At 39.3% G+C, this 23,039-nt stretch overlaps 1 protein-coding gene across 14 annotated transcripts in view; it reads left to right on the top strand.

Moving 5' to 3' along the window:
• The window catches only part of LOC108401837 (uncharacterized), a 66,652-nt gene that overhangs the window by 14,288 nt on the left and 29,325 nt on the right, over positions 1-23,039 (top strand). For 7 of the 14 annotated variants that reach the window (XM_073226220.1, XM_073226221.1, XM_073226216.1 and 4 more), the window contains one exon: positions 10,226-10,336. The exons of 2 other annotated variants lie outside the window; for them this stretch is intronic. Coding sequence is in view for 1 of the 12 variants with exons in the window: in XM_073226229.1 (XP_073082330.1) it covers positions 21,036-22,386 (1,351 nt within the window). In the remaining 11 variants the exon portion in view is untranslated. Of the gene's footprint in view, positions 1-4,580; positions 4,628-6,621; positions 6,801-10,225; positions 10,337-20,958; positions 22,387-23,039 lie in introns of all 14 variants that reach the window. 5 more of the 14 variants (XM_073226223.1, XM_073226218.1, XM_073226222.1 and 2 more) reach the window with 3 other exon arrangements.

Raw genomic sequence — 23,039 nt, 5'->3', positions numbered from 1 at the left:
GGGAGATACATGCACTGGCCATAAAGATAAAACGAAACTTCCCCGTAAGGTGCTCTTACCTCCTGGATATTTGGGGTACACTACTGTGATCTTCGGAGGCCATTCTGCTATTACTCTAGGAACACAGGAGGCCAGCTTCCAGGCCTTTTCCCCAAAGTGCCAGAAGGGCCAGACATTGCTGGTCCATATGTCAAAATATCCAGGGCCACATCCACTCAACAGTGTCTCCATGGTTTAATGCAGTTGGGGCTGGCAGCAGGATGGTGCTCTGCTGGCCATATCCTGGCTTCAATAACTTCTCTGGCTTGCACATAGAGTTGTATAGGACAGGCAGCAATGTGTGTTAGCATGTCCACAGGGCTCAAGGCTCCTTTTCGGGGCTTCTCATTCAAACACCGTAGCACTGTCCATAAGTGAACTGACCAGCCCCATAGACTATTGGTATCTGACTTCAGGCCAGATTTCAACAAACCATTGTACCTCTCTGTCATGCCTGCCCCAGTAGGGTTATATGGTACATGAACTTCCACTTTATTCTTAATTGCTGCTCCCATTCTTATAACACATGTCCAGTAAAGTGGGTGTCTTGATCACTCTTAATCACCTGCAGCTGGCTGTAGGCTGCAAAGAGATGCTCTAGTCCCCTTTTGGTCATTTTCTGATCTGCACAACATGCAGGAAAATCAACCAGCAGTCCAGTAGCTGTGTCCACACAAGTCATGGCATACCAATATCCTTCTGATATAGGCAGAGGCCCAATATAGTCTGTTTGCCACCTGATAAGGGATATTGGCTCCTTTACTATTGTCCCATGTCACTGTGGGATTTGGTATAAGTCCCTCTTGGAGCACAAAAGGCACTCCTTCCAGGCTCTGCTGACTTCTTCAAAGGTCAATGGCAAGCCCCACTGACGGGCTACAGCCCACCTTGTCTTTTGTCCCCTATGCAACAGATGTTGATGTAATCACTGGGCTACATCAGAGGCAGGGTTTCCTTCTAGCCAATGTGCCTGGGCCAATGTGTCTGCTTCATCATTACCTGGGGATGCCAAAGGCAACTGGCCAGTCACATGATGTACAGTAACTATCTTAGTCTGACCAGAGGCCCATAGGTCTTGCCAGAAGTCTTGCCTCCAAATGGGCTGGTGACCAACCATCCAGTTGTCATGGTACTGTGTTGCTAGCCACAGGGTCAAGCTCCAATAGATAGCCCAGCTGTCAGTGCAGACAACTATAGGGGAGGGCTCCTGGGCGATCATGAGCCATATGCCCACAACTGAGCCCAATGACTGCTCTTCCCCTCTTCATCCTCCATCCATATTGTCTCAGTCTTAGAATGGAAAGCTACAGCCCTCCACTTGAGGGGCTGCCCATGACTGGAGCCATTTGTATACCAAGGATCTTCAGGTATAGGGACTTTTCCCTCCTGATAAGGACTCTCGGTTACCAGTGGCTCAAAAGCAAGTTCTTCCTGCTTTCTACTGGAATATGTCGCTGGCCCCAATAAGTGCTGGAGTTCTCCACTTATGGGCCTATTGGAGAGGCCACTACACCACTGTAAGTATGCACCCCATTTAGCCAGTGTAGGTTTCTGTGCCACGCCACTCTGTGGCCTTTGGGTCCAGTCTTGCACCCACCCGCAATGGGACAGGTGGTTATTATATTGGTTGGAGCTGTTCTGGTGATGGGCTCTGTAGCCAGGAAGGCATGGTACACAGCAGCCAGTTGCTTCTCTATCAACATGTACCAGATCTCTACTCCTTACCATAGTTGTGACCAGAATCCAATAGGTTGGTGTGTCCTTTCAAGCTGCTGCTAAAGGACCCATCCATAACCATCTTCAGTTACATGAACATCTAGCTCACAGGGCTTTGATGAGTCCATTGCACTCAAGGACTCTATGGCCTTTACTGCTTGCTTCCCAGCAGTAAAAGCAGTTGCACATGTTTCATCCCAGTCCCACCTGATGCCCTTTCATACCAACCAGTATAAGGGCTTCAGAATTTTTGCCACATACAGGATAAACACTCTCCAGTAGCTCAAAAGACCCCAAAACTCTTGTAATACTGTCACAGTGGTAGAGGTAAGGAAAGCCTGGACCTTGTCTATGACTGCTTCTGGGATAACTTTAGTTTTTTTTTTCTTTTGATATCGTTAATGTACAATTACTTTAACAACATTATGGTTACTATACTCCCCTATTATTAAGTCCCCCCCCACATACCCCATTACAGTCACTGTCCATCAGCATAGTAAGATGGTGTAGAATCATTACTTGTTTTCTCTGTATATACTGCCTTTCCCGTGTCCCCTCCCCCTATATTATGTGTGCTAATCGTAATGCCCTGTTTTCCCCCTTATCCCTCCCTTCCCACCCATCTTCCCCAGTCCCTTTCCCTTTCGTAACTGTTAGTCTATTCTTGGGTTCTGTGAATCTGCTGCTGTTTTTTTCCTTCAGTTTTTTCTTTGTTCTTATACTCCACAGATGAATGAAATCATTTGATACTTGTCTTTCTCTGCCTGGCATATTTCACTGAGCATAATACCCTCTAGCTCCATCCATGTTGTTGCAAATGGTAGGATTTGTTTTCTCCTTATGGCTGAATAATATTCCATTGTGTATATGTACCACATCTTCTTTATTCATTCATCTACTGATGGACACTTAGGTTGCTTCCATTTCTTGGCTATTATAAATAGTGCTGTGATAAACATAGGAATGCATGTATCTTTTTCAAACTGGGCTGCTGCATTCTTAGGGTAAATTCCTAAGAGTGGAATTCCTGGGTCAAATGGTATTTCTATTTTGAGTGTTTTGAGGAGCCTCCATACTGCTTTCCACAATGGTTAACTAGTTTACATTCCCACCAGGAGTGTAAGAGGGTTTCTCCACATCCTTGCCAACATTTGTTGTTGTTTGTCTTTTGGATGTTGGCCATCCTAACTGGTGTGAGGTGATATCTCATTGTGGTTTTAATGGGATAACTTTAGTTTTATCTGACCAGACAATCCCCAAGAACTTTACAAACCAGGTCCCTGAACCTTGGTGTGTTCACAGCCCATCCTTTCTGTTAGATGTTCCCTCCTAAATCTGAAAGAGAATCAGATGTGAGCACGATATCATCAGTGTATGATACAGCTTCATTCTTAGCAGTTTCTTTCATGTGGCCAACTCTTGGGCCACAAGTCCATGACAATGGTAGGACTGTGGAGGTATCCCTGTGGAAGGACAGTGAACCCCCACCACTGGCCTTCCCACATGAAGGAAACTCTTCCTGACTTTCCTGTGCTGTCAATAGAGAAGAAAGCATTAGCAAGGTCCACAACATAATGATACGTCCCTAATTCATGTCTGAGGGTATCCATAAGGGCTGCTATAGAGGGGACAGCAGCATATAAATGGAGTGTGACTTTATTCAATTCCCTGTAATCCACGGTCATGTGCAGAGAGCCATCTGGCTTTTTCACTGGCCACACCAGTTGAAGTAAAAGGATTGTGAGTGGGCTTTATGATGCCTACCTTCTCCAACTTCTGTAGAGTTTCTCCAGTTTCCTTGTGCACCGCCCCACCCCCCGCCCAGGCACTGTATACTGCTTAGTATTTGTCACCTGCTGAGGTACAGGCAGAGCTACAGGTGGGTGCTGAGCATGTCCCCTCAGAACTGCCTTTACCACACATACCCTCAGTCAGCACTCACCTGCAGTGGTCTGTAACTGCAAGCCCTGCAGGGTATCTACCCCCAAAATATATTCATGGATGGGAAAAATGTACATGGTATACTCCTTTGGGGGTAAGCATCCTATCCCTAATGGGATTTGAGCTTTCTTCACTCTAATTGCCCTACCCCGACAGCCATCTCTCACAGCAGGGGTCCCAGGAAAATGCTCAGGGTTGCCATGAATCAGAGAACATTCAGCTCCTGTGTCCACCAGTGCCAGGACACATTGTACATTCACAGGGAACCAATGAGCTGCCAGTCCCTACAAGTGGCTGCCAGTCCCTACCATGTCCCTCAAGGTGGGGGCCTTGATACCCCTTCTAACTCAAATGTGACACCCAGTTGTCCTCCTGTGGGGATAAGAGCCCAGGCGGATCCTGAGTACTGCCCCTGAGGAAGTCTTGCAGGGACACAGGCTGGGCATGGGGCTTTGCCTCCAGTTTTTGTGTCCTGGACCTCAGCAGCTCAAACTGATGCTCTGGCTTTAATTGGTGCCACAGTTCTAACATGATCCTGTTGGGCTGTCCATCAAGTTTTTCTTTCACCAACCTGGCCTTTAGCAAGTCAACCCACATCTGGGTCCTCGAGACCTTCATGGAGCCCTTTGCACCTCTCCTTTCAGTCGTAGCCCATACTTCCTGCCGTGCTCTTATTGTTTCAACCTCCCCTAGATCTGCCAAAGTACGAGTAGCCTCACTTACGGGTTGCCCTATGTGGGGGACAAGAATAGTCAGTAGGGACCCAAGGGTAGCTGGGGACTACCCTTGGTAGTATGGAGCACCAGATTTCTCATTCCTACAGTGAACAACTCTTCATTGGGGGCCTGGGAGTCCATATTATAGATGATGTTTTTTATGCACAGCTCCTGTAACACCTGCTGGTGCTCTGCATATGTTTTCCAGCTAGTGGGTAAGTATGGTAAATCATGTTGATTAGGCCAAACTGCCTTGATGGCTGCTGTCAGCCAATCCAAAAGCATCTGATTCCCTGAGGTGTGACAGGCACTTTGCAACCACTGCTGGAGGGAAGGGTGAGTTGTCAGAAAGCTAGTCTACCCATTTCAGAACCTGACAACAATGTTTTCCACCCTCATATTCCAGAGACGCAAAAGCCATGTAGGCAGAGGTTTCAATGGCTTCTGCCAATACCAGATGCTCATGTCTACCAGTTCAACCTGGGTATATGGGAAGAGCATGGAGTGCTCCACAACCTGGGGAGGGGGGCGGCACCTCCCCCTGAGGAGCCCTCAGTTGTGTTTTTATTTTCTTAATTACAACCTGGCAGGCCTTTAATATGGAAGAGGCTAGCGCCTTGTGTGGTGGCCTTAGTAACAGATTGGCCCTCAGCCCCACCCCTACATCCTCTCCCGACATCTCTGCCATCTCCTGGGCTGAAGGCATTGCTCTTTCCTCCCCCTCCCCCACAGCCTCCTGCAATACAGATTCTCCTGCTTCCTCCTTTCTCACTAGTAAATTATCTTCCAGGAGCATGACCTGTCTCCTCAATAACTCTCTCTTTCTTAAGGCCATCCCATAGGTCATCACCCAGCATCTCCAAGCCAATCCAAAGTATGTCTGTCTCCTCGATAACCCTTTCTACTATCTCGAGAAACAGACATACCACAATCCTAGCTGCTACCCAGACACTTAGGGCCTCTAAGCAGTGTTCTGTCTCACAGAGGGCTAATTCCACAGCTTCCGGTGTCTCCAGCCCTCGTCAATTCTGAGGAAGGCCCTACCCCTCCTGGAGGTGCTTTACCCTAGACCAAGTCCCCACTAGGGTCTCCCCAGTTGGAAGCCCCACAGACAGGCTCCCGGGTGAAGCTACAGACCTCTACCACTGCAGCCACTGGGACCTCCCCAGTATCCGCGGACTTGGTGGTTCCAGGTATCTCCCCACCATCTCTAGGGGCAGCCCACCCAAAGGTCACACCTATGAAGACATTTCAGGTTCAGAGGTCCTGCTGACTACCTCCAGATGTATCTCTGAGGGGAAAATGCTCTCCCAGCCCAGGGCAAAATACCTTTGAAACTGAAATCAGTCAAAGGGAGAAATAAAGTGGGAGAAGCCCATGTATTGCTTACAAGAAGTCCACTTCTGCTGGCCTGTGTCTCAGGACTGCAAAGGGACCCCACCCAACCTCTCAGGTTCAGATATGCCGACCTATTGATATGGAGATGGACTACTTTTCTCCACTCCTAGGACACACCGATTGATATAGAGATGCACCAAGGCTAGGCAAGAGATTCTGGAAATAACTGCAGTTTTACCCACAGCAGTTCACCCTGTTCTCACCCTTTCTTCCCCACACAGTATCCTGGATACAGTCTAGGATTATACATCTAATTTAGTTATGTCTCTTTTTAGCCTTCTTTAATCTGGAAGAGTTGCTTGCTCTTTGTGTTTCATAACCTTAACTGTGAAGAAGATATGCCCATTGCTTTGTAGAATGTCTTTTAGTTAAGGTTTGTCTTATGGTTTCTTATACTTAGATTCAGATTTTATGAATTTTGTGACAGGAACACCAGAGAAGTGACTGTATCCTCAGTGCATCCTATCAGGAGATAAATGATGTTGACTTTGATAATTGGTTAAGGTAGTGTGATATAATGAGTTGTGAGAAATACATACTTGGTCATTCTGATGACCAAGTATGTATTTCCCATGTACATATATTTGGTCTTCATTCACAGTTCCTGAAAACACTGCAGTCTTAAAGGTGAAATGGGTGTTTTGTCATGTTAATGAGGAACTTTTGGACCCCCACCCAGGGGCAGGGGCTGGAGATTGAATCAGCTAATGGCCACTAATTTAGTCAATTATGGCTATGCAATAAAGACCTCACAAAACCCGTAAGAAGAACTCACTCTCTCCACTCGCTCTGCATGGCCTTCTCTGCTCAGTTGGATCCTGCTTCTCGGTTGGGGAGAGCTATGCTCTGGGACTCAGAACGCCTCCACATACCACCAAGCCAGGCACCAAGCTCCATGAGGACAAAAGCTCCTGTATTTGGGACCTTGCCCTGTGTCTCTCTTCACCTGGATGTTAACTTTTATCGTTTATGGTACCCTTTATTAAATTGGTAAGTATGTTTTCCTGAGTTCTGTGAGCCACTCTAGCAAATAAATCAAACCTAAGGGGGAGGTCACGGGAACCTCCAATCTGTAGCTGGTAGGTCAGGAGCACAGGGAACTGCCTGGAGCTTGTGACTGGCATCTGAAGTAGGGGGTGGAGGGCAGTCTTGTAAGATGGAACCCTTAACTTGGGGAATCTGGTGCTGTCTCTGGGCAGATGGCATCAGAATTGAGTTGAGTTCTCCAAACCCTGCTGGAGAATTGCTTGGTGTAAGTATGTGTGGGAAGACCTCCCTCCCCATGTTTGCACACATTGGAATCAAGTCCAAGTACCTGAATGAATTTATACTACTATTACTACTGTGTATAATATTGTTACTGTTATACATATATGTAGCTAAAAAAATGCACCATCTCATTTAGTGTCAGATGTTGTAGGTAGTATCTACTATGTTTCTTCATTGTTGTTCAAGGTAATAGTTGTCTCTTTGTAAGTAATAGATAATTTGTGGGGAGATATTTTGAAACTGTAAATAACTTCTCACCAATCTTTCACCTACTACTTTAAGCAGCTTAAAGTAGCATTCATTGTTATTGTTTGGATCCATTATTATTGTGATGTTTTCAAAATGGTAATCCATTATGTCTGTATTAATTAGTTGCATTCTACTGTAAGGAAGAGCATTCCCTTCTTCCCCACTTACTTGTTCATTTGTTAGGTCAATTTGAACTCACAGATTTTTACTTTATTCAGTGGGTTATAATCTATTACTATTTACTTTCACATTCAAATGGTCCCAGATTTGGCCAGTGGGAGCCTATTCAGGTTGGCTTCTGTGTCCTTTTGACATTCACCATAATTTCCTTATTTTCTGGTGCAAGATGTTACAGGTTCGTTTCTAGATACTCTTAGCTTCAGCCTGAAGTGTACTGTTTCTCTGAAGAGCCCAGTTCCTTGAAGTAAAGAATATTTAGAACCCAAGATATGGGTGGTAGGGCTATAGTGGTCATTCTTGTCTTACTTGTGCCATACTTGTATCTCCCTTCCCCAATAATTAAAAACCTAGCTCTCATTACCCTCATATGTACTAATTTGCTCAATTCTAGAATATAGCAAACCAGTTTTAGAATTGCTAATCTATACTATAGTAAATATCAAGCCTAAGTGGAACTCATTATGTTTTTGTAGTTCTCTTTGTCTTTAGAATAAGGGTGCATAATTAAAATACTGTGTTCAGATTTACTGGGGTTAATTTCTTATCCCCTCCTTCAGTGTGGTTATGTTAATCATTTGAAATATGTTTAAGTTCATTTGTGTCCTGCTAGGTCTTTAAATTATTAATCCATTCTTGTTGATTTGATTATATGACTGTAAAACATTTAACATGGTTCCAAATTTAAAACTATACAAAAAATATAGTTAGAGCAGTGTCACTCTGCTCTGACAACTCTTGTCTTAGTGAATATTATGTGATGAATTGTGTCCTCCGAAAATTTGTGTGTTGAAGCTACAGTCTCCCAGTACCTTAGAATATAGAGCTTTTAAATAGATGATTATGTTAAAATGGGGCAGTTAGTGTGGGTCCTAAAGCAGTCTGTATCTTTATATGAGAGGAAATTTAGATATACAAAGAGACAGCAGGAATGCTCACACACACATGAAAGATCTGGTGAGGACAGTGAGCAAGTGGCTTATCTGCAAGCCAGTGAGAGACATCAAAAGAAACCAAAACTGCTAACACCTTTATCTTGGACTTCTCCAGAATTGTGAACAAACAAATTTCTGTTGTTTATACAACCCAGTCTGGTGGCAGCCCTAGCAAACTAATAGTAAGTGATTTCTTCCTGGCTCATGGTATGAACCTGTCCCCCTGGAACATGCTGAGATTGTACCGTCATTATGGGTGTAGTGGCAACAGAATGGTTCTGGTGGATCTTGAGGAGACTGAGCATGCCCTTTCAACGGTATTGCTGCAAGTGATGTTTTCATAGGGTTTTCAATCAGAGGAAAGCTGGTTTCCCAGACACTCGATTGCAAGTTACTTCCACCGGTAAGAGAGCCCAAAGCAACTTGGGAGCTTCAGGATTGTCAGTTTCATCTGGGTTCCCACTAGATATCTCAGATTCATGTTTAAGGATCTCATTCTTTACCAATCAGTCCTCTAACTTTTGTATGAAAAACATGGCAAGACTGAATTCAGCTGTTACCATGTCAGCAACCTGCACAATTTTATGTTTGATTTTCAGCATTATCAGCCCAATGACTTCAGAAAATGGAGATTTGTCTAGGAGTTTCACTGAAGTACTCTGGTTCTCAAGACTGACTTTTTAAGAGTTGACAGGCCTGATCTTGTTCTTTGTAAGCACTAGTTGAGCTCAGATGAATCCATCTTACACCAAAGTCCTTACAAGTCATTACTGCCATAATGGTCAAATACAGCAGCTGCTTGGCTGCCAAGGCACATGCTTGAGTTGGCACTTCATCATAATCAACCACAGATTGATTAATTGTGATCCTATTGCATGCCATGGATTTTTAGCATCAGAAATTCCACTGACAGGGAGCTGTGTGCTGTAGTCAAGCTCAAAGAATTAGTAAACATTTGGAAAAGAATAGAACAGCTCAGTGCAAAAGTGGCTAAAAGATATGACCAAACTAATCTTCAAATCCCATCTTTATAGGCCTGTCTCCTGGGAGAACTTCAGAAACCAATTCTGTTGCTTTCAGGATCCAGTGAAGAGACAAAACATGCAGTAATTTAAACAGGGAAAATTCACTGTAAAGAATTATTAACTGTAATGGGATTGGTGTAATGAAGGATTGGCTAGTGAGAAGCAGAGAACACTAAAGACGATAAGAACTGCATATATAAAGAGCAGTCACAACTCCTACTGGTTAAACAGAGCACCCAAGGAAGCCTAGGGCCTAGAGCCAGACCTTGTTGGACAGGGCACAGTTGTGGCTCACTGCTTAACAAAGTAGTTGCTGTGGTGTTGCTCAGGGCTGAGGTGAGGCAAGTAAGGTGCCAGGGGTGCAGAATGTAAGGAAGCACTCTGAGGTGTCAACTCTACATTTTGATGACTTGTGAGCAAATACCTCAAAATTTGCACCCTAGGTGTCATTCTTAAGCAGGTTCTGATTCTTAGGGTAAGACCATTGCAGGGTGGCATCTGAGAGTAAGTCCTTGCTTAAATTTTGTGTCCTAGATATCTTGCTTGCCTCACCATGGTCCTATCCATACTGTAGTGCTGTGCCAGCAGAACTTGCTGGAAATCTCTCCTCTGGAATTTACCAGAAACCTGTCCTGTATGGGAGATGTCTTACCAGAAGTATTTACTACAAAACTGCCAGAGGAAGCTGTCTGACAGATGCTGCTGGCTGCCTTGCACATTAGAAGCCAGGAGCTGGAGAAGTTGTTTGTTTACACTATAGGAGCCTGGTAAAGCCGCCCAGGTTGCAGGAGCTGGGAAGTGAGGAAGCTGTGTGTGCTGCAGGAGATGGACCTGTGCTCTGGAGAACCTAACAGGCAAGCACCAGAACCAGGTGAGAATACTTCTCCTGTAATGTCTTCCTAATACCTTTTACTGACAAAACCTCACATTGTGCTGGCAAAGGAAAAATATTTAAATAGCTCATATTTAAGTATTGCCATCTTTCACAGAGTAGGCAGTGAAGGATGAATTTGGAGCTTAGAGGCAATAAATTGATAACTAGCAAAAAGTTTTCTAAGAAGAGTTTTAAAGCTAATTAGAACTTGCATATGATGAGATACAGATATGATCCTGTTTTTATGGATGTTTGATTATTATAGCACCTTTTCTTGAAGAGTCTTTTCTTCACTGGTGTAGTACCAGGATTGTCAGATCATAAGTTTCTGTGTGTGTGAGTATATACCTGGGTCTGTCTTCTATGCCATAGTTCTGTTTTTTTAATCCCTGTGCTAATGCCACAGTCAACTAATGACGAATGTTTTATTATAAGTCCCTCCAGCTTATTTTTTGTGTGTGTGTGTGGTACTTATTTATTTTTATTTTGTTATCATTAATCTACAGTTACATGAGGAACATTATGTTTACTAGACTCCCCCCATCGCCAAGTCCCCCCCACATACCCCTTCACAGTCACTGTCCATCTGCGTAGTAAGATGGCATAGAATCACTACTTGTCTTCTCTGTGTTGCACAGCCCTCCCTCCCCCACATTATACATGCTAATCATAATGCCCCCTTTCCCCCCACCTTATCCCTCCCTTCCCACCCATCCTCCCCAGTCCCTTTCTCTTTGGTAACTGTTAGTCCATTCTTGGGTTCTGTGTTTCTGCTGCTGTTTTGTTCCTTCAGTTTTTTCTTTGTTCTTATACTCCACAGATGAGTGAAATCATTTGGTACTTGCCTTTCTCTGTCTGGCTTATTTCCCTGAGCGTAATACCTTCTAGCTCCATCCATGTTGTTGCACATGGTAGGATTTGTTTTCTTATGGCTGAATAAAATTCCATTGTGTATATATACCACGTCTTCTTTATCCATTCATTTACTGATGAACACTTAGGTTGGTTCCATTTCTTGGCTATTGTAAATAGTCCTCCAGCTTATTTTTAAGGAATGTATTAATCCCTTAGTCCTCTATATAAATTAGAGAATCGTCAAGGCCCATGAAAATCTTGTGACCTTGGTTATAATTGCATTAAATATATAGACCACTCTAAGGAGAATTGATATCTTTACAAAATTAATGATTCCTTTTAATAGGAAATGACATTTTCATTTATTTAGGCATTAATGTTGTTTCAGTTCACTTTCTAATTCTATCTGCATAGTATACATTTCTAAGTATACTTTGCATTGATGCTATTTAAAAATAATGTATTTTTCTTATTTTGTTGATGTATAGAGATGCAGTGGCCTTTGTTTTCTCATTTATTTCTGACAGTTCTGTGAAATTTCTTATTAAATCTAATGATCTTTTGGATTTTTTCCTTGTAGGCAATCGTAAAATCTGCAAACATCAGTTTGTTTTTTTGCTTTTCAGTGCTTAGTTATTTTACTTGCTACAACTTGTAAGGACATGCACTTAACTGTTTTCATTACTTGGAATGTTCTTTCCTGTGTTTTGTAAGTACCATTCATAAGTATAAGGAAATTTCCTTCTATTCACAAGTTGTTAAAAGCTGTTTTCTTTTTAATAATTAGATGTTGAATTTTATAAAATTCTCTCTGTCCATTGGAGATAATTGTGTTTTTCTCTTAAATCTGTTAATATAGTTAATTACATTAATAGATTTTTTTACTGTTGAAATAATCTTGTATGTCTTGAATAAAATCACTTAGTCATAATGTTTTTTTATTATTGTATTCTAGAATTTTATTACTGGTTGCTAGAACTTGGTTTTCAACTGTGTTCATCAGTTAGCTTAATATTCTCTCTCATGTAGTCATTTTCTTATGTGGTATCATGGTTATACTAGTTTCATCAGATAAATTGAGCAATGTTGTCTCTGTTTCTTTTTTTTAATTTTAAGCTTTAAGAAAAATATTTTTTATATTCAGGCATGTATGAAATATATTCCAGGTTATATGATAATACCCATATAGTCACGATGCAGTTTAAAAAATTTTTATTACCTCAAAGCCCTCCTCTACCTCTCCAAACAAAGTTTATCTTCTTCATTCCCCACTGAGTAGTAACCATTAAATAGTGTGTATCCTCAATGTGTATCCACACTTTTTGTGGATATTGGGGTGCCCAGACTTTTGTGAAAATGCTATTATAATAATAATCAAATAATTAGTAATTGTAAATAAGTAACAACAAATGAATAAAATAAAAAATAAAATTTTATTTTATCAACTTTGACTCCCTAAAGAATGTTTTATAATTTTGCCTGCTTTTAAACTTTATATAACTTAACTCATCTGATATGTATTCCTTTAATCTTTGTTTAATACTGTTATTTAAATTAATTCATATGAAACAAATGTGTCTTATTTTCATTGCTGTATGCTAGTAGATAGACTGGGTGATATATCATGGTTTACTTTATCCAATGTATATTTTGTGGATATTGGGATTTCTAGCTTTTTGCTCTTATTAAAAACTGTTAATATGAACATTCTAGTATATATTTTTCCTAGTTGTGAAATTTCTAAGTCATAGGGAATATGCATATTGTCCTAGATAACATGCAACTTTCAAAGTGGTTGTGTGAGTTCCTACCTCCAATAGTGTATATTTGCCTACTGTCCCACATCTTCGCCAGTATTTGGAATTGTCCCACTATCTATCTGATGTATATATAGATACCTCAGTATAGTTTTGATTTATAATATCTTGATTACTAATGAAAGTAAACATCTTTTTACATGAGTTTCCTTTTGACTGCTTTTCTTTTTCAATTTTTTATAAAATGTAGGTGAAATTCACGTAATATACTTAACCATGTTAAGATGGACAATCCAGTGGTATTTACTGTAGTTCAGTGGTATTTAGCCTGTATCACAATGTTGTGCATCAGTCAGCTCTCTCTGGTTTCACAACTTTTATTTGCCCCATGAAAACATTTGCATCACAAAATTTTTAACTTTAATTAAAATTTATGTATTTTTTTTCTTTCATTGCTTGAGGTTTTGGTGCCAAATCCAAGAATCTACTGCCAATTCCAAGGTTATGTAGATTTACAAGAACCCTATGTATTCTTGAAGGAGCTGTATGGTTTAGCTTTTATATTTAGATTATTGTTCCATTTTTTAGTTAATTTTTTAATATAAAGTGACTGACTTCATTCTTTTGCACATATTTATGCAGTTGTCCCAACAGCATTTGTTGAAGAGACTTTTATTTCCCCAATGAATGGAGTTTTCCTTGTCAAAAATCAATTGGCTGTAGATGTTTGGGTTTATTTCTCAATTCCCAGTTCTATTTCATTAGTCAATATATTTGTCTGTATGCTAGCATCACACTGTTTTGATTTATGTAGCTTTTTGACTAAATTTTGGAAATAGGGGTGAGTCTTCCTACTTTGTTTTTCAATGTTTTGACTATTCAGGGCCCATTCCATACAAATTTGAAGACTGGTTTTCTGTTTCTCTGAATGATCATTGAAATTTTGACATAGATTGCATTGAATCTGTAGATTTCTTTGGGAAGTATTGCCATCTTAACACTATTGTGTCTTCTAATCCATGCATATGGGATGTTATTTCCTTTCAACCCCAGCTGGTGTACTGCAGTTCAGTTCTGGCACTAACCACCCAGAGTTAGTGTTAGACTCCACAGGTTTTAGTTCACTAAGTTTATCTGCCCCTATTTCAGACCAACTGCCTACAAACCTGATTATTGGCAGCAGTCATCATGACTTCCCTCTCTACCAGACTTAATAGTTTGCTATGATGACATAGAAATCAGGAAAACACTGTACTCTCAATTAAAGTTTTATGATAAACAAAAGGATGCAAGTCAGGAATAGTTCAATGAAGAGATGCATAAGCAAAGTCTGGAAGGAACCCAAACACAGCTTCTGTGCCTTTTTCCTGTGGAATCAGGGTGTGTTACTTACTGGCACCTCAGTGTGTTCAACCAGGAACCAACCAGGTAGCTCCACTTAGCTTTAGTGTCCAGAGTTTTTATTGGGTTTCATTATGTGAGCATGAATGTTTAATCATTGGCCACATGATTGAACTCCATCCCCACCTCCACTCCTCCTCTCCCACAGACAGGGCTCACCTCAGTATGAACTCAATGTGTGATCCAGTAACAATGACACTTCTACCCCTTGGGAAATTCAAGGGTTTTGGAAACTCTGTTCTAGGAACCTGGGATAAAGAGTAGACATATTCTTTATTATACAACAGATATCTTCCTGCTTGTTTAATGGTTTCTTTTCTCTGGGATCATTTAGTTTTTTTGTTAGTGATTTTTAAAAGATCTTTATATTTTGGGTGCTAGTTCTTTAACAGATAAATATTTAAGTATGTTTTCCTAAGCTGTGGCTTATTTATTTATTCTTTATAATGGATTTTATTTGTAACTAAGCTATGAATCATGTTTATGTCATTGTACAACCTTGTTTTCTATGTAATTAATACTACCTTTTTTAAATAAGGGAGGGTGACACCTGATGGTCCATATATCTTCCCTAATTCATCCTCATAGTCTGGCAGAAAATAAATGTTTGTTTTGTCAACAACTGAATCTATCAGTTTCCTGTATTTAAAGGTAGCCCCTCTACAATCCTTTGTTCTTCCCTGCCAGCTGTACTTACACAACTATTTTAAAATTTGCCTTTTAAAAAAATTCTGTGCTCTTCTCTGTTTTTATTTGATTTCATGCCTTCCCATTTCTTTGTTTACTCCAAGAAAACTCCAAATATCAAAATTGATTTTTGATACAGGTGGCATGTAAGAAGGGATACATGTGTTAAATTTGTGAATTCTGGTATACTGGAAAAGGACTTTTTCACCAGTATGTTGATTCTTTGGCAAGGCTTGAAATTATTTTCCCTCCGAATTTTGAAGTTATAACTTCTGGCTTTGAATATTCTTTAGAAATCCAAAGCCATTTTCATTCCTGGACTCTTGTTTGTTCTGTTTTTACTCTTTGGAGCCCTTTAAGGTCTTTTCTTTGTTCCGCGTCCTGGAAACTTGTGAAAATATATCTTAGTGAGATTCAGTTTTACTCTTTATTCTAGATATAAAATGAGCCCATTAAATATGGAGATGCATGTTCTTTGGTACTGGAAATTTTTCTTAAATGCTATTTTTAAAAACAATTGATAATTTCTTTTATCTTTGAAAATTTTCCCAATGTACAGTAAAGCTGAAAGAATATTCCAGTGAACCCCATATAACCATCACCTAAAATCACCAGTTATTTATATTTTGTCATATTTGCTTTATCTTTCAAAATACACATACATACACACACAATTTTTTTCCCTGAATCATTTTAAAATAAGTTGGGGACATTCTGACATTTTACCCATAATATTTGGTGTGCATCTCCTAAGTATAAATAACATTTTCCAACAATAACAGTGACATATCAAATTTATGATAATCAACAATTCACTAATATCCCCTCAAACATTTCTTCTTCAGATATCTCCAGTGGTTCCCTAAAATATCTTTTTTTTTTTTTTTTAGTTTTTGTTTGTTTAGTTATTTGTTTACCTTATACCCAATCAAGACGCATGTATTGTTTTTGGTGTTAGGTCTCTTTAATCTCTTTTTTTTTTTATTTTGGTATCATTAATCTACAATTACAGAAAGAACATTATGTTTACTGGGTTCCCCCCTTCACCAAGTCCCCCCACATACCCTTTCACAGTCACTGTCCATCTGTGTAGTAAGATGCTGTAAAATCACTACTTGTCTTCTCTGTGTTGAGCAGCCCTCCCCATGCCCCCCACGCACTATACATGCTAATCGTAGTGCCCTCTTTCTTTTTCCCCACCCTTATCCCTCCTTCCCACCCATAGTCCCCAGTCCCTTTCCCTTTGGTAACTATTAGTCCATTCTTGGGTTCTGTAATTCTGCTGCTGTTTTGTTCCTTCAGTTTTCCTTTGTTCTTATACTCCACATATGAGTGAAATCATTTGGTACTTGTCTTTCTCTGCTTGGCTTATTTCACTGAGCATAATACCCTCTAGCTCCATCCATGTTGTTGCGAATGGTAGGATCTGTTTTTTTCTTATGGCTGCATAATATTCCATTGTGTATATGTACCACATCTTCTTTATCCATTCACCTACTGATGGACATCTAGGTTGCTTCCATATCTTAGCTATTGTAAACAGTGCAGCGATAAACATAGGGGTGCATCTGTCTTTTTCACACTGGAGTGCTGCATTCTTAGGGTAAATTCCTAGAAGTGGAATTCCTGGGTCAAATGGTATTTCTATTTCGAGCATTCTGAGGAACCTCCATACTGCTTTCCACAATGGTTGAACTAGTTTACATTCCCACCAGCAGTGTAGGAGGGTTCCCCTTTCTTCACAACCTCGCCAACATTTGTTGTTGTTTGTCTTTTCGATGATGGCGATCCTTACTGGTGTGAGGTGACATCTCATTGTGGTTTTAATTTGCATTTCTCTGATGATGAGTGATGTGGAGCATCTTTTCATGTGCCTGTTGGCCATCTGGATTTCTTCTTTAGAGAACTGTCTATTCAGCTCCTCTGCCCATTTTTTAATTGGATTATTTGCTTTTTGTTTGTTGAGGTGTGTGAGCTCTTTATATATTTTGGATGTCAATCCTTTATCGGATCTGTCATTTATGAATATGTTCTCCCATACTGTAGGATACCTTTTTGTTCTATTGATGGTGTCCTTTGCTGTACAGAAGCTTTTTAGGTTGATATAGTCCCAGTTGTTCATTTTTGCCTTTGTTTCCCTTGCCCGGGGAGATATGTTCATGAAGAAGTCACTCATGTTTATGTCTGTGAGATTTTTGCCTATGTTTTTTTCTAAGAGTTTTATGGTTTCATGACTTACATTCAAGTCTTTGATCCATTTGGAGTTTACTTTTGTGTATAGGGTTAGACAGTGATCCAGTTTCATTCTCTTACATGTAGCTGTCCAGTTTTGCCAGCACCATCTGTTGATGAGACTGTCATTTCCCCGTTGTATGTCCATGGCTCCTTTATCAAATATTAATTGGCCATATATGTTTGGGTTAATGTCTGGAGTCTCTATTCTGTCCACTGGTCTGTGGCTTTGTTCCTGTGCCAGTACCAAATTGTCTTGATTACTGTGGCTTTGTAGTAGAGCTTGAAGTTGGGGAGCGAGATCCCCCCCACTTTATTCTTCCTTCTCAGGATTGTGTTGACTGTTCGGGGTCTTTGCTGTTTCCATATGAATTTTTGAACTGTTTTTTCCAGTTCATTGAAGAATGCTGTTGGTAATTTGATAGGGATTGCATCGAATCTGTATATTGCTTTGGGCAGGATGGCCATTTTGACGATATTAATTCTTCCTAGCCATGAGCATGGGATGAGTTTCCATTTGTTAGTGACCTCTTTAATTTCTCCTAAGAGTATCTTGTAGTTCCCAGGGTATAGATCTTTCACTTCCTTGGTTAGGTTTATTCCTAGGTATTTTATTCTTTTTGATGCTATTGTGAATGGAATTGTTTTACTCTTTAATTTCTTTTAATGTAAGTTAACTTTTCATTTTTTATTTTATACAGCATTGAATTTTTTCGAGAATCCAGAACAGTTATCTTATACAATGTCTTACACCTCTGTTTATCTGATGTCTTTCTCATAGAAACAGGCTTAAGTTCAGCTCAGTTATTTTGACAAGCATACTGCATAGATGATATGATCTTGTATCTTTTATTGCATTTCATCAGTAGGCATGTAAATGAATGTCAGGTTATTGCAGTATTGGTGATGCCAAATTTTATCACTTAAGGCTAAAGGTGGCGAGTAACAAATCTTTGCAGTATAAAGGTATATTTTTCTCTTTATAATGAGTAAATCATCTGAGGGGTACTAATATAAGACCAAGTGAATATCCTTTTTCCCAACAACCATTCACTTTATGGTTTTAGAATCCATTGAGGAACCTTGCCTGAATCAATTAAAGATTGGTGATTTCCAAATTCTAACTTTCATACCCTTCATTCCTTCTAACACCCTGCCTGACATTTGGCAGATACTTAGCACACTTTTAAAAATGATCACCTATTAGATGTTGAGCTGCCTTGCATGATCTCCCAGTTTTATTTCCTGTTTTCCATCTCCATATATTTTTGTACTTTTTAAACAGATTAGTTTATCTTTTAACCCTCTAATAATTTGTTTTTATTCTGTTTTAATTTTCTAATAATTGTCTCTTACTCCTTTTATGTTATCTTATTCTTCTATCATATGAAATACCTTCTCTTGACCCTCTGAGGATATTAATAGTGACTTCTGTAATTGTCCATGTTTCCTTGTGCAGTTTCTCTTCTAAGATCTTTTGGGCTTTGTTTAATCTCTTATGTTACAGACATTCCTCAAATATGATATTTGCCTATCTGTATGTTAAGGTAGACACTGAGAAGCTAATTTAACTTTTTGCATGCCAACTAGTAGGCTTTCTTAGATATGTAGTGTCCTCATTTTTTTTAAGCCTTTCTGGGGATCCACAGCCTAAACCATCCTCTTTGGAGTTTTCCTTATTCATCATTTATCTTCATGCTTTCCAGCTTCAAAAGTTTTGTTGCTATTTCCTCTTTAATCTTCTTTAACGTCATGGGTTTGTTCCTTTTTAGAAAATTTTTTTATCCTTTTTAGTGAGGTTTAGGACAGGAATAACTGAATGTGATCCACTTGTCCTATTTGAGAGAAGGTTTATCTTCTTCCTAGAGAAATCTTGTTTTTAGAAGTTTATTTTTAAGGATAATAAAAATTGAAACCATGTTATTATTAGCCATGCAATAAGTGTATTTTGATCTTTTTACATATGCCAGGGTTCAAATTGATTAACATTGTCCTTGTCTTCTTGAATCTTTTCCTTGTAGCAAGAAGACATTAAACAAACTTTAAAACAAGTAAGAAATTTGCAGTTTCAGGAACCAACTGTGTAATCTCCCATTACCAAAACAAAGCACAGAGAAAGAAAGAAAAATAAAAGTACTTTGAGAAGTAATGGCAGGATGCATAATTCAGACTTGCGTAATTAGAAAAAGTTTTATTAAGATATGCCATTTAACGGGGGCCTAAAGAATAGCCAAATTTGCAAGACCAAGTGTTGGGACAGTAAGGGAGGGGTTACAGAAGAAAATTTCAGGCAGATGAAATCATTGATGGTGGTGGAGGGGGTGTTATAGCTTAGTGCATTTGAATAACTGAGAAGGCCATTGTAGCTATGGCTTATAAAGGGGAGAAAAGTATCAGGTTGAATATGGAGGCAGGAGGCAGATCACTGCAGAATCCATAAAAATTAAGGAGTGTGATACTTATCCTAAAGACAATGAGAAATCATTGAAATATTTTGAGCAGAACAATTCCAGGCTGAATGTCACTTGGGCTGCTAAGTGCAAACTAGAATGCAAGAAACTAGATAAAATGCTGCTTTAATGGCCAGGTAAAAATTTTGGCTTGGATTCTCTATTTACAATGGAGATAGAACAATTTCAAGACATTGTTAGACCTAGTCTAAATCAACTTGCTGAATTTGTAGAAAGAGAGTGGAGCTGAGATGTTTTTACCTTTTGTGGCTTGAGGTATTTGCTCAGGGTCTTAACTGGTGTCTGTTAAATTGGTATCCTTAAATCCATTCCTTTTCCTGGTCTCTTTAATGACATATAAGCCTAACAAAATAATAGCTCTCAAACACTATGCAGTTACTTTATACAACTAAATAAATACATTATGTGTGATTTTAGAATAAGTTAATAATCATCAGAGCTGGGGTTCAGAATACTCATCTGTCTGCATCCTTATAATTCTCCAGTAGTATCACATTGCCTTCTAGGTTCTCTTCCCTTCTCTCTGACATTAAGTCTAGATTTACAATTGCTATGCTAAAGCCTTTGCTGAGTCCCCTCTTGTTTTTCTAAGGTTAGCCTCATAGATTTCTAGGCAATAGATTTTTATCAAATGGCATAAACAAGCCACATTCTAAGCACAGAAGAATCTTGCTCCTCCATTGCTCATTTCAGCACATTAATCTTTCATCAGTATACTATATCCAGAGTAACTTTATCTTCTGTCTCCTTCAGAATATATGTAATTTAGGTTTGTTACTTGACCATGTCTTAGATTTTCTTTCCAGATTAAGTTACTTAATGCTCCAGATAACCCTAAGAAATGGAAAATGATAGTTACCCACATTTTAAAATATGACACTAGATTTATTCTCTAACAAAATTGGGATGGGGGCTGGACATATTTATATTTATCAAGCTCTGCATGTCTATAGGGAATTTTTTAATCTAAAACACTATTTAGGAACAATTGATTGAATCTCTTTTTCTAAATACCTCTTTCACCTTCCTATGACTTCTCATTCTTTTTACTTTCCTTATCTGTTTGTCAAATTCACTAGTCATGTTTGAGAACTGTATAAGCTACTCACTTTTTATGAAAATCAGTTTCAGTTAAGTCTTTTCATATCTATTATAAACATTTCATTTCTCCAAGAACACTAAAAAAGTGAATGTTTGCTTTTATATTTTCTTTCAGACTGACTCAAGGTTGAGACCAAGAAATTATTTCTGAAAAAGGATATTTATGGAATAGAATCATCCTGATGGGAGATAATGGAAAGACTTATAAAAAACAGCATTCAGTGTTCAAGTTTCAGAGGTGATTGGGAATGTAAAAGCCAGTTTGAGAGAAAACAGGAATTTCAGGAAGGACATTTCAGTCAAATGATATTTACTTCTGAAGACATGCCCACTTTCAATACCCAGCATCAGAGAATTCATACTGATGAGAAACTCCTTGAATGTAAGGAATGTGGGAAGGATTTTAGTTTTGTATCGGTCCTTATTCGACATCAAAGAATTCATACCGGTGAGAAACCTTATGAATGTAAAGAATGTGGCAAGGCCTTTGGTAGTGGTGCAAACCTTGCTTACCACCAAAGAATTCATACTGGTGAGAAACCTTATGAATGTAATGAGTGTGGGAAGGCCTTTGGTAGTGGCTCAAACCTTACTCACCATCAGAGAATTCATACCGGTGAGAAACCTTACGAATGTAAGGATTGTGGGAAAGCCTTTAGTTTTGGATCAGGCCTTATACGACATCAGATAATTCATAGTGGTGAAAAGCCTTATGAGTGTAAGGAATGTGGAAAGTCCTTTAGTTTTGAATCAGCCCTTACTCGGCACCACAGAATTCACACAGGTGAGAAACCTTATGAATGTAAGGATTGTGGGAAAGCCTTTGGCAGTGGTTCAAACCTTACTCAACATAGGAGGATTCACACTGGTGAGAAACCTTATGAATGTAAAGCATGCGGAATGTCCTTTAGTAGTGGGTCAGCCCTTACTCGACATCAGAGAATTCATACTGGTGAGAAACCATATATATGTAATGAATGTGGGAAGGCTTTTAGTTTTGGATCAGCCCTTACTCGACATCAAAGAATTCATACTGGTGAGAAGCCTTATGTATGTAAGGAATGTGGGAAGGCTTTTAATAGTGGCTCAGATCTCACTCAACATCAGAGAATTCACACTGGTGAGAAACCTTATGAATGTGAAGAATGTGAGAAAGCCTTTAGAAGTGGTTCAAAACTTATTCAGCATCAAAGAATGCATACTGGTGAGAAACCCTATGAGTGTAAGGAATGTGGGAAGGGCTTTAGTAGTGGTTCAGATCTTACTCAACATCAGAGAATACATACTGGTGAGAAACCCTATGAATGTAAAGAATGTGGGAAGGCCTTTGGTAGTGGCTCAAAACTTATTCAGCACCAACTGATTCACACTGGTGAAAAACCCTATGAATGTAAAGAATGTGGGAAGCCCTTTAGTAGTGTCTCAGCTCTTAATCGGCACCAGAGAATACACACTGGTGAGAAACCGTATGAATGTAAGGAATGTAGGGAGACTTTTGGTACTGGCTCAAGCCTTACTCAACATCAGAGAATTCATACTGGTGAGAAACTATGAATGTAAGGAATGTGGGAAGGCTTTTGGAAGGGGTTCAGAAATTCGGCAACATAAGAAAAGTCATACCAATGAGAAGCTCTGTGAGTTGGAAACTCTGTAAGTTGGAATTACGTGGTTAAGAAAGGACAAATGGCATATAACAAAATACATACTAGTGAGAATACCTACAAATGTCATTAAGGTACAGATGCCTTACTAATGCTTTACCACTTAGCCTAAGGGAATTCATATGGGGGGGAAAGCCCACTCTGAATAAAATAAATATTTGAGGTTCTTTATATTCACTCCATTACTTTTGGAAAATTCTTACTTGTAAATATTAAAAATTGGAAAAACTTTATTGTGTTTGCTTTTATTTTAAACTTTAAAATTCCTTTGAGTGCTAACCCTGCTATATTTTTTAATGTTCTCACTTTTTGTGGGTTATACAGAATTACTGATCCATCTCAAAATTATTTTAAATTATTTATTGAGAGTCTAAATTTACCCTTTTGCTCCCTCCTCTATTTCCATCCTAACCCCATTTATTCAAAAGCCATATCTATTTTCTGTATTTTTGTATTGCCTTTCTGATGGTAGGTTATTTTTATACATATAAAGCTTGGATATCAGGTCAATCTTTGTTTTTTTAATTTGCATATT

Source organism: Manis javanica, chromosome 17 (assembly GCF_040802235.1).
Source record: "Manis javanica isolate MJ-LG chromosome 17, MJ_LKY, whole genome shotgun sequence".
Taxonomy (NCBI): Eukaryota; Metazoa; Chordata; class Mammalia; order Pholidota; family Manidae; genus Manis; species Manis javanica.
The sequence above is the reverse complement of the archived record's forward strand: the minus strand, read 5'-3'. Positions and strand labels throughout refer to the sequence as shown.